This window comes from Ornithorhynchus anatinus, chromosome 16, assembly GCF_004115215.2.
Source record: "Ornithorhynchus anatinus isolate Pmale09 chromosome 16, mOrnAna1.pri.v4, whole genome shotgun sequence".
NCBI classification, from domain to species: domain Eukaryota; kingdom Metazoa; phylum Chordata; class Mammalia; order Monotremata; family Ornithorhynchidae; genus Ornithorhynchus; species Ornithorhynchus anatinus.
In genome coordinates, this window is record NC_041743.1 from 28,793,807 (window position 1) to 28,806,055 (window position 12,249).

General features: G+C 41.8%; 1 protein-coding gene across 3 annotated transcripts in view; it reads left to right on the top strand.

Annotated features, from left to right (window-relative positions):
* Positions 1-12,249, top strand: part of LOC100082714 (nebulin related anchoring protein) — a 68,684-nt gene that overhangs the window by 48,829 nt on the left and 7,606 nt on the right. For all 3 annotated transcript variants that reach the window (XM_001513313.4, XM_007667685.3, XM_029081289.2), the window contains 7 exons: positions 1,120-1,218; positions 3,465-3,569; positions 3,911-4,018; positions 5,109-5,420; positions 8,399-8,503; positions 9,281-9,379; positions 10,462-10,566. In XM_001513313.4, the coding sequence (XP_001513363.2) occupies positions 1,120-1,218; positions 3,465-3,569; positions 3,911-4,018; positions 5,109-5,420; positions 8,399-8,503; positions 9,281-9,379; positions 10,462-10,566 (933 nt within the window). The remainder of the gene's footprint in view (positions 1-1,119; positions 1,219-3,464; positions 3,570-3,910; positions 4,019-5,108; positions 5,421-8,398; positions 8,504-9,280; positions 9,380-10,461; positions 10,567-12,249) is intronic.

Consider the following 12,249-nt stretch of genomic DNA (forward strand, 5'->3'; position numbering starts at 1 on the left):
TAAGTGTATGGGATATTACATAAGGGGTAGGATTTTGGAAGGAGTCTGTGACAGAGCCATGATACCACCACTTCAGTGAAAATCCATGTGCATTTGTCAAATACTCTTTTAATAGTAGCAATAACTGTTAGGGGCAGTGCAGGGTTAGATATTGTATAATTGATTAGACACAGTTTTTGTCCCTCATGAGACTCACAGTTCAAGGGTGAGGGAGGACAGATATTTAATCCCCATTTTACAGAGGAGAAAATCGAGGAGGCACAGTTAAATATTTATCTGATATATATGAGAAGAAATGGCAGGGAATTTGAGGGATTCCTAAAACTATAGGATTTGGAGCATCGTAGGATGAAGCTATGTGCTTCTCTCATTAGCACGTTTCACCAACATGATGGCCTCCACATTTAACTTGCTAGTAAATGTTCACTTGCATGAGGGATAGTGAAAAATATTTGGTAGAGGCAATGTAGCTTAGTGGAAGAACATGGAACTGGGTTCAAGCCCCTGCTCTGCCACTGATTTACCATGTGACCTTAGGCAAATCACAACTGAATTGAGCCTCAGTTTCCTCATCTGTAAAATGGGATAAGATAAATTGTGAGCCCCTTATGGGGCAGAAACTGAATCATCTGATAACCTGGTATCTTTCCCAAAAGTTATCACATTAGTAATCAATCATTCAGTGGTATTTATTGAGTGCTCACTGGGTGTAGGGCACAGTACTAACCACTTGGGAGGGCACAGTAAAGTTGCTAGACATGATTCCTACCCACAAGGCGTATGTAGAGTCTAGTGGATTTTCAGTGCTTAATAAATAATTTACTTAATTATTTAAAGATTATTTACTACCAGAGAAAATAAACTTAATTTTGATGCATGGAGGGATTTGATTACATTTTACACTCTTCTCTCTATCATATACTAATCAAACCTGAAACACTCAAATTCATGAATACAAGAGAAAAACTGGTATAAAGAAAAATAAATGAATCTCTCAAACTAATACAGTTAGGAGTCAGAACAAAATAAATAATGAACTCAAGGAACTAGAAGGAAAATCTTCTTATTACCTGATACCTCATTGACTCTTTTTTTTTCCTTTTTTGGGGGTGAATTAAGAGTAAATATCGTCAGCAGCCTCAGTCATTCAAGTACACAGCCGTGACGGACTCTCCTGGCCTGCTTCATGCAAAATTCTGCAATCAGATTACTAATGAGGTAAAATTTCTACCTACCCATCAGCAAGTGGATAAATACAACCTAAGTGCAGGGTGGAAAACAATCTCATCTAAGCAACACAACCTCCTGGTTTTACCAAAAGAAATGGAATCACCATTTTCCTGGATTTGCTGCTTATGCAAACCCACGTATTAAGCTGAAACATAAAACGGCAAGTGCGTAGTTCCCTTCTATGTCCTGGGAAAATGACCCTTTTCCCCGTGGCCGTGACGATTGTGGTGACGATGAGAGGAGTTCTATTCTTACCCTGCTACTGTTATTACTGTTCTGCTTCCTGTTGATATCCAGCAGAGGCAGGAATCAATCAATCAATCAATCATTAGTTTATGGATCAACTGGGTATGCAAAACAGTATACTAGTTGCTAGAGCAAGTACAGTAATAGGAAAAGACCCAGCTCCTGGTCCCAGGGAGCTTTCAACCTAATGGGAAGAAACAGAAGGACCCAAATCCTTTACAGATAATGGGAGAGAGAAAGCTATGATCAGAGTAGCAGGAGTATGGAAAGAAGAATAGATGAATAAATGAGTAGTGGTATCTAAATCATAAGCAGGGAGTCCCTGATTAACACTATTAGTAGGTTCAATATGAAGTGAAGAGCACTAAACAAAATAGATTATCCTACCTGGCCCATGTGTAGCCTACTTCATGCCTTCAGTGATTCGAGCCAGGAGCTGCTGTTGTCTATCTGCGCGGGGTCTTTGGGTATGGTGACTGCTCTTCCGACAACCCGCTCTGAAATTGACAGCTTCCACCACTGTCATGGTTAAAACTCCTGTTTATCTCCTCTGTTATTTCCTGCCAGCCCAGAAACACTGGCATCAACTGCTCCAGCTGGAACTGGAAACTGGAAATGGAGGCTAGAAGTACTCTAGCAAAGGGAGAAAATGTTATAAGACAGAACATTAAAACATTATACTTTAGGAGGAGAGAGATGGGGTAGTTTCAAGCATAAGGGGAAGGGGGAAGATATGGGGACGCAGAGAGCAATCCTAGCCCATTAGACTACAGTCTTGGTGGGACAGAAGCCAACACAGGGAAGCGGTCATGGATACTTCACCAAGCATTCAAATTTAAGAGCATTATTGCAGAACAGATTTTTCGAACGGGGAATTCCTGTTTACAGAGAACCTATGACAGTTGCATGAACCTAAGGGCTAAGGGAGGATGATGGGTTGACGCAACCTCCGAGGAGCCTAAAAGGTGGAGTGGAGGCATTAGGAAGAGTAAAACTAAAAGCGCGAGTCACTGTCTCTGTCCCCACCCTGGCTACCACGACCCCTGGGGTGACCATGACTTCTCTATCACCTGTGATTGTCATGGCTGCTAGGGTGACGCTAGCGTCAGCTACCAGCAATACCAGCTGCTCCTTCTTTCGGTGAGAGAACATCAGCTTGGGGAAATATCCATGACTGCTTCCCTGTGTTGACTTCTGCCCCACCGAGACTGTAATCTATTGGGCTGTGATCACTAACTGCCCCTTTCCCCCCGGGCTTGAAGCTGCTCCTATCTCTCTCTTCCTAAAGTATAGCAACTGCGGTTAGTAATAATACTGGTTGTGGAGGTAGTATCTGTATTTATTAAGCATTTACAGGATTCTAGGACTCTGTAATCCAGAAACATTTGGGACAGTCAGTCATCAGTATGAAGGCAGGGCCTCGTACTAAGCCCTCAGCTGCAAACGATAAAAGTAGAAGGCACAGTCCCTGCCCTCAAGGAACTTACCTACCGTCCAGTGGAGAAATGACAAAGGGCCATCGAACGTCAGCATAAACACGAGGCTCTGGGTCTCTGCCAGTGCTTTCACAAGTTGTGCTGTTGTTTGCGAGTGGGTGTTGTCCAATGGAACGGGGGCTCAGGTGGCCACTGCGATTTTCCCCATGAGAAGGGCAACTGCAGTGCCACAGCAGGGAAGCCGGTGGAGGCACGAGACCTCCTGCAAGCACAGGGTCTGCCGACCTGCCCTTGGGATGGCCTTGGTGTTTGAAAGTAAGACTTCTTTATTTGACAGTTTTAGGTCAAGTTTATTTACCACTACATTTCCTTTCTATGGAAAGAAAAACGATCACATTCCTTGCCTCAAAGACTGAAATCTTATTTTATACTAGTCCCTGGAGAAAATATTAGTAATAAATTTTAACCTTTTTGAACATTGCCCTGAGTGTGTGCATTCATTCTTTTAAATGTGAAGTTCATAGAGTTTGCTTTCCTCATTCTTTTCCCCAGCGCCTGTATAAAGCAGCAGGGGAAGAGTCGAAGCACCAGTATACGATGCAGCTAGGTTTCCCTGAGTTTGCCAGAGCAAGAATGAATGCGGCCTATCTGAGCGACGTAAGTATTTCTCTTTGGCTGAAGTTTAACTGGGAGTCAAACATTTTAACTTCTGAGTCTTTCACACTGCTATATATTGACCTTCCGGAATATCACAGGGGCCTTTTAAATGAGGTATTTTTAGGTGCCCATATTAAACATACCTACATGAAATGTGCTGAATATATGTCAGGCTGAGTTTCAGTAGGCACACTAATGAGATTTTCTTCACATACTGAAAAGCTTCTGGATGTCAGAAATTGATTCACTAACACCGTGCTACAAATGAAGGGGGCTTCTTTGTTCATCGATTCATGTATTTAAAAAAGAAAAAGAGAAATCTACATGTGCTCCGACTTTAGGCAAAATACAAGGAGTCTTGGCATAATCTGCGTGCTCAAGGCTACAAGCTGACAATGGAAGCGATCCCTTTCCAGACTGCCAAGGCCTCCGGAGATATCGCCAGTGATGTGAGTTGAATGATATGACCTTCCATCTTACCTAATTCCTGTTCACTTCATGTAAAACAATGTCTAAGGCAGATTTTACCGAATTAAAGCAAATCCATAACCATGTGAGACAAGAGTGTCACTTGCAGAATATATTACTTATGAATGAGATTCTTTGTAGGAGGGAAAAGGCACACCACTAATCAGAAGCCAAATGTAGTCAGAGGTCTTCCAGTGGGAATGATCCTGTGATTCATATGGAATCTTGGATGCCCAGGAAATGTTCTCCATCCCTGGGGAAACTACCCCACTTTTGGCTCCAAACCAGAATAACTAAGAAATATCCCAATAGAAGTAGTAATAAAAGTTTAATACATTTCTGCTCCTCCTTTCTATATAGTTTTTGTGATTTGCATCTGTCACCTGTATCTCGATGCCCTCGAATTATAAATGCGGTACTTTGGGGACCTGGTGGATGCTTTTGAACCATACAGACAAATTATGGGAAGTGTAGACTTCCAGAGAGGAGCTGATCGATGTGGCGTAATGTTTAAGCCAGTGCTATAGGATGAAAGCACAATTTTCCCATTTGTTGCTTTGCAGACATTTGTTTTCTACCAGGAGCAGTAGGAGGCAAGGAGATGGAACTGTTGTCTTATTAGTAATAATTGTGATTTTTGTTAAGCGCTTACCATGTGCCATGCTCTGTTCTAAGCACCGGGGTAGATACAAATTAATCAGATTGGGTACTGTCCCAGTCCCTCATGGGGCTCACACCCTTAATCCCCGTTTTACAGATGAGGTAACCGAAGCCCAGGGAAGTTAAGTGACTTGCCCAAGCTCACACAGCAGACATGTGGCAGAATGGGATTTGAACCCAGATCCTTCTAACTCCCAGGCCCATGCTGTATCCACTAAGCCATGCTGCTTCTCGTTGTCAGTCTCTAGGAAACAAAGTGGCTTAACCATCCAACTTGCTTTGTTGTTTTTAAAATTTGCCAATAGCCATTCCCTCTTCAAAGAAGAACATGATTTTGTAAGATAATGACAAACCTAGGAAAATGAGTGCCATTAGGCAAGTGAAATGCTTTACTGTCTTATGTATTTAAAGTACCAATACAGGCATGATTTCGTGAAGGAAAGAGGCAAGCTCATTGGCCCTGGAAGCCTAATAGGTGACTGCAGGATGAGACACTGTCTGCATGTGGGCCAGCTGCAGAGCCAGCAGCGTTACGCGGAGCAGTCGCAGAGAGGCAGAGTTCACTTCCACCTCCCTTTGGACATGGTGACCCTGGTCCAGGCCAGGAAGGCCCAGGGTTTAGCGAGCGAGCGGGACTACAGGACAAGGTACCATGAATTCACAGTGCTGCCGGAGGACTTGAAGATGTACTGGGCCAAGAAAGCTCACGCCCTGCAGAGCGAGGTGAATTTTCTATTTTTGATAAAAGGGGGAAAAACCTGTAAAATCTTTTGAGAAAGGAGAGAGAGAGAGAGAATGCTGCCTAATTTAGATTGCAGGGATCATTGTTTTCAGTTTGATGTACAGCACTTAGCACAGCCATTCTTCACTGCCAATAGGCTTGGCACAATGGAAGCCTTGCAAATGAACATGCAGTGGATTAAAATTCAGGGCCAGTTTATCAATTTCCAAAACAGGAAGTTCCCTCCCTACTGCTCTTCTGTATGTACAGAGATCTCCACTTTATACTCCCTAAAGCCTAGGGGTAGCAAGTTGCATCTTGCCCCACTAGATTATATGCATAATGTAAGGATATGGGAGTGACTACTCCAGTGGTGATATTCTGGGGCCCATTCTAATGAATAATAAATCTGGTTCTCTGGGTTAAGGTGATGGAAGGACATGGCTCTTTATTGCTTCTTTAAGGAGGCACAGCCAAGGGGTGTCTCCTTTCCGATTCTGCCTATGAAGCAGATGGAGTCTGGCTTGTGCTTAATTCCTCTGAGCCATACTGCTCTTCCAAAAAGCAGGGCCTCTTTTAGCCAGGTGAAGCCTTTAAGAGCCTGAGCTTCTCTAGATCTCATCGACCCCAGCTGCACACTTCAGAGGGGCAGCAGCTCTGGGACTCCATGAGCCTAAACTTGTGACTGAGTGCAGGCTTACTAAGTCAACAGAATTTTTCTCCCAGGCTCTCTGCCCCAAAGAATTCTCCCCTACCCTGCCACTTCACCCACTCAAGGGACAGTAGGAACATTGCACACAACCCTGTTCATGTCAACAGAAGGGGAGTGGAAATCGTTCTCTCCCAGCAGGACTGGTCCTGGGCACTTGGTGGCAGGTCATTTGGTGTGGGGACTGCCTCTGGGCTTGGATCTGAGTGGGAGTGAAGAAGGAATTTTGAGGAGGAACTGCATGCTCCTTAAGCTGACTCCTTCAGGGCCCCTTGACCAAGCATGTGAGACACTGTAACTGGGGGTCTCTCAACTGAGTGGTGTGTGCAGCAAAGGGTAGACCATCCTTAAAAGTGGGTGCTTTGAGGACTCCCGCCTTCACTCACCCTTTTAAGTGCCCTTATAAATGTGAACGCTTTTGGGCCTCCATCCCAGAAGAATAGGAGTCATTTACCTTAGGACAAATGCCGTAGAGTTCTGGAGGGTGGCTTGCAGGTGCACTAGGAAGCCGATTTTAGCCAACAAGCAGAAAAGTGGCTTCTATTCCTGGAATAGAACACTGGGACCATATTTAGGAAGTTAATTCTTTATTCGTCCTCTCCCCCTTCCAGTTTTTATTGTGAAGTCTGAAGCCAGTATGTTGTGGTTAGGTTCTGACTGAATAGTGGAACCTGGTCAGGGAGATGAAATATCAATAGACAATTCATTTTTGAGAGGGTCTGAGCCACAATCAAAGCATTAGGGAGCACGCATCTTGCTTTCTTACTTACCTGTATTCGTACTGTTCAGCGCAACAAAAGACAAGTTAAAAGAGCTCTCTCCACACTTCATCTCTTTTATGAAAGGAGCAAGGGCTGACTGTGAAGAATCCCTGTTGGATTATTCTCTCTAACTTAGAAATTTATCCAATTTTCTCTGTTCTTTATCAGAGTGGAAGGCAAAAGCAATGCTAGTGTAGACCGAAAGATCCCAATATAAAAAGCAAGCTACTAGCATGGGGCTTGGAAGCATGCTTGCGAACCCGAGTTAAGGGAGACCTTAGATGTCTCTTTAACCAGTTTAATAGCAAAGTAGAATTTGTGCAGGGACATTAGCCACTAGACAGTAGATCAGAAAAAAAGCCCTCTTTATGGCTAACTGTGAACAATGCTGTGAACCCTAAAATGAAAGAAAACTAGAAATACAGAGAGACAGATTTCAGGAGTGACATTTGTGTTATGGCAGCGCTTATATCTAAATTAAAGAGATGCCATCAATTTCGTTTAGATCCAATATTGTGATTTCCTTAAAGCGTCTTTTTTTTTAACACAAAACTCTAATTTCCATAAGGAGAAAAGAATCATTTGGTGTGACTACACACATTGTAAGTCATCCTGGGAAGATCAAGGTCGCCTTGACCGTATTGCTCAGAAAGAATTTGGCAGGAATAATAATATTTTGCATTTTAATAGCATTTGCACCAGAACGGCCGAATACGTATTCAAAACACACAGGGGCAAATGAAAACACAGCATTTCTGAAGTGACCATTTCAAAGCTTAAGGAAAAGCGTCTTATCCCTGTCAGGCAGTTATCCATCTTCATCAGAAGGATTAAAGCGAGTTTCCGAAAAATGAAATAAGCAGCCTAAAATAAATCATAAAATAGATGTTGATTTAGGTACAAAGCCAAAGGAAGTCTTGAGCACTAACTTTTTCAAAACAGTGGCATTATATTTAGATATAAGGCCTTTCTTCTTTCCTTCGCAGCCGTTGACAGTGTTTTTGTGAATAGGACTCCATTTCAGTGAGGTAGATGTGTGGACAGAGGGTGAAAACTCTATCAGGGAAAAGTTAAGCGACTGTAAGTTGAACTCATAGTTTTCAGTCTAGAGTCTAAAACTAGGTTATCAATACTCTAGAGTGTGGAAATGTTGAATGGGAAAGACGGGCTCCTGAACTTGAGTTGAACAAAATAATTTGCACTAATATGTTGGTCTGAGCACATCTCAGCTTTGTTTTCTTAAGGGATGATTCACCGTGCATACAAACAGGTTATTACCTTCTTCTTTGAATCATGCTAATTCACTGGTGGGGATCTTGTTGTATCTTGTGCATGATCCATTATTTAATTCCTGATGGAACAACAAGCGCAAATAGTTTGACTTGACAATATGATATATGCAAGGAGAATAAAACTGTTGAAATGTTAATACAAATCAAGAAGTCTTTTTTAAAAGCCTGCATAGTCAGAGATGTAAAATGGATAAAAGTGAACAATTTTCATTTTACAGTCACGCTACAAATCAGATCTGAACTTCATGAAGGGGTTGGGTTGGCTGGCGCTGAGATCCCCGCAGATAGAAAATGTAAAGAAGGCTGGAGAACTCATCAGCGAGGTACTGATAAATCTTTCATGGCCTGGCACATCTGTAGGAATTGTTTGCCATCAAGATGCCTCGTTATATGACACTGACGAAAGCAACTTAGCATTTCTTTTTGATGCGGGAGACTGTTTATACATGTTGGAGTTGAAGAGCGGTTCAGTGGTTGCAAGTCCACTTGTTTCCCACATATTTCTTCATCTAAATAAAACAAACACCCCCGCCACAGTGAGGCTCCTACAATAAAGGTCTCCCATATTGGAATATTACACAATCAATCATCCCTTCCTTTTTAAAACTGTGTTCGAAATTAGGTCTAAAGATACTGGGAGTCTTTGGGATGAATCAAAAAGACCCCTATTTTGCCCTCTGAGATTAAGTGTCCTAGGGTTATAATAATGAGTATTATAATAATAATTGTAGTATTATTCAAGTGCTTAGTCTGTGCCAAGCATTGTACTAAACTTTGGAGTAGAGACATGATAATTAAGATGCATCCCTGCCTATGCAGGGCTCACAATCTTAGGACTTGAACATTTTAGGGTACTCAACCTCTGTGCTCTGACCAGCAAAAATCCTCTTGGGAAAGCTTAACATGGCCACTGTTAATACATTGGGTATTGTTAACTCCACTTCTCCTTGTCTGTTGGGTGCAATTCAGGAAAACCTGGGCTTGCCATGTATATTGCTAGCATATTTTCTCAATTTTTTTCACTTCTATAGTACTTCATTTGGGTAAATGATGGGCTTTTGCTGTCACCTACTAAATATCATTTTTTTTTTAATTTACAGGCAAAATATCGCCAAAAGCCGGACAGTATCAAGTTCACCACAGTGGTTGATTCACCTGATATGGTCCATGCCAAAAATAGCTACATCCAGTGCAATGATGTAGGTTTTATATTATAATTGACCTTCACTGTTCACTAGGCAGTTCTAGCTAGCAGTAACATGGTAGAATCAGTTCATTTATTAATGACTTAGTTTTCAAAAGATAGCAGTGAAGTTAGAAGCCTGATAACTCAACTGGAAACAAAATGAAAAAAGCTTATATTCCTTTTGCTATCATCTGTTCATTTAATCTTCTTGAACTGGGTGGAAAGAGATAAGGAGAAAATTATTCCTGGAATTAAGAGATTTGAAATATGTGTGCAAAGAATAGATGTAATCAATTCTTTACACCCAAGTACAGGTCTTTCTAAGCATAACTACTACAACAAAATTTGAAAGCTTGAGCCCACAAAAGGAAAAGAATAGGAATTTGAAGCTTTAGGTATTTTCCTTAATGATGATGGTACTTGTTAAGCGCTTACTACCTGCCAGGCACTGTATTAAGTGCTGGGGTAGATACCAGATAATCAGATTGAACATAGTCCCTATCCCACATGGGCTCTTTGTCTAAGTAGTACAGAGTAGGATTTAATCCCCATTTTACAAATGAGGAAACAGAAGCACAGAAAAGTTAAGTGACTTGCTCAAGATCACACAGCAGATAAGTGGCAGAGCTGGAATTAGAACACTGTTCCTCTGACCCCCAAACCTATGCTCTTTCCACTAGGCCATGCTTCTTCCTTATGAAACAATTCAAACTAGAAAATCACATCTGTTTTATAAAACAGATTAAAATTTTAACACACATCAATGTTTTTATTTACATGTCTCGTTTGTAACATCTACATCTAGAATCTTCATTTTTCACAGCTCTTTTGGAGTATCAACAAAGGGTCAAGCACTATGCTAAAAACTTGGAGAACCAAGGAGAAAAGTAAAAGATGTAATCAGTGCCTTTGAGAAGCTTATTGTCTTAATGAAATGTACAACCAACTCCATTTAATGGGATTCTTTTTCAGTTAGCTCCATCTATATATGCCTCTATGCTCAATGTGACTTCCTGTATCTGTGTAGCCATCTTAGCACTATGACAGTTGGTAACTTGGCAATTTATTTACTACTACTTATTTGTGACTTTATAGCGTTTATACAGATCTGGGGATGCAGAATCGAGGCACAGGTACACTTTACTGCCTGACCACCCCGATTTCCTTCGAGCCCGACTGAATGCTCTTCATCTCAGTGATGTAAGTGGAAGCTACTTTATGTTGTGTGGTGTGAATTTTATTTTTCCCACTGGGGAAAAGTTGGGGTTTGTTTGTCAAAAGGAAAATGATGGCTGAGACAGAGCCAAAGAAAATCAGGTCCCAAGATCATTTCTGAATTGAAACAGAAAACCACAGAATTACTGGCTTTATTCTCCAGGATCATCTTTCCCGATATTCTAAGAGGTAACTTTGAATCACTCTGTTTAAAAGCAAATGGCAGATAATAGTCATTGCAAATTGGGGGAGCAGATGAGTTCAAAGGCAGCCATTTACCTTTGGAAAGAATGTTGTCACTAAATCTAGTTGCTGTAATTCCTCTCCTTGTGGGAACAACTCCTTTTGTTTTCCCTAAGAGTCCATCAAAGAGAACTAACATTTTTAGTGTCCTACAGAATGTTACCTTGTTATTAGTAGGTGGGATTTGAAGCTACTGACTGCAAGAAAATAGATGTGAGTTTGGCCTGAGAGGCTGTGATGGTATGGAAACAGGAAAACTGGGTGAGCAGAATAACAGTGCCCAAATATGAGCAAATGTGGCGGCAATGGGCCACCCAGCGTTCAGCCATTGTTCTGTCCCTGTCCTGCCCACTGTCATCCTGCAGCTACGAGTGGTGGAACAGCTGCCACTTTTTGCCTCCGAGGTGGTTGTCTTTCAGAGGCTGGTGAAACGTTTAGCTTGTGTATCAGTTTGTATCATTTGTAAGGCACTGTGGGATCCTTGGTGGTGAATTGTGCTTTATAAATATGAGTTATTATTACCACTTGAAGCTTTGAAGGAAGCCAAAGGGATAATTTTAGAAAAGCGCCTGGGGAGGCCAGGTGATCTCTTTGGGTAGAAGAATCACCTGAAATGTCTAGAGAAAGTACGCACCTCATTAGTCGCCCCAAGATGAGGAGAGAAGTCTCAGCTACTTAAATACTCACTGCCCTTGAAAGGTTTGAAAAACAAAGTAAAATAGCCAGTCCTTTGTGGGAGAAACTTAAGCAATTTCAGCCTGCCAGGATCATAAAAGTAACATTTCTTCCCAAGAGACCAGTAGCAATCAGCAGAGTCACTGAACTGAAATTACTCACCTCAGTATGCGGATATGGAGAACTCGGGAACCTCATATGAAAGAGTGGGTTTTTTTGGGGGCGTGTGGAATCTATACAATTGGATCAAGTGCAGAACATGGCAGACTGTTGAAGGAGGCTGACCTTGCTGGGCAAAGAAAGCCATTGATATTTGTAAGGCAGCAGAAATAACTAAAAATCAAATGACTCTAATGTGTGAGGATGAGGACAAAACTGTGCACACTGTGATAAAGAAGAAGGTCGCCCAGGGTTCCAAATCAAAGGACCTATGAAATATAAAGACTCCCAGTGGCAAAGCATAAGCCTCAACAGATTAAAAAAAAACAGGCAGGAAATGATGAGGATTTAGCAAATAGCATACACAGAAAGTTATCTGGTGATTGATAGGACCCTGAACTTGCCCATTCAGATTTGGGACCAGCCGTCATCACCTTGTCAGCATCATCACCTTGTCACCAACATCATCATTATCAGTGCTCAGTAAATTCTATCGATTGATCATTATCAGCAGCAGTATTGATTGAGAGCCTATTGGGTGTGGATCCCTGTACTGAGTTCTTGGGAGCTTAGACTAAAGATGCTCCAGAT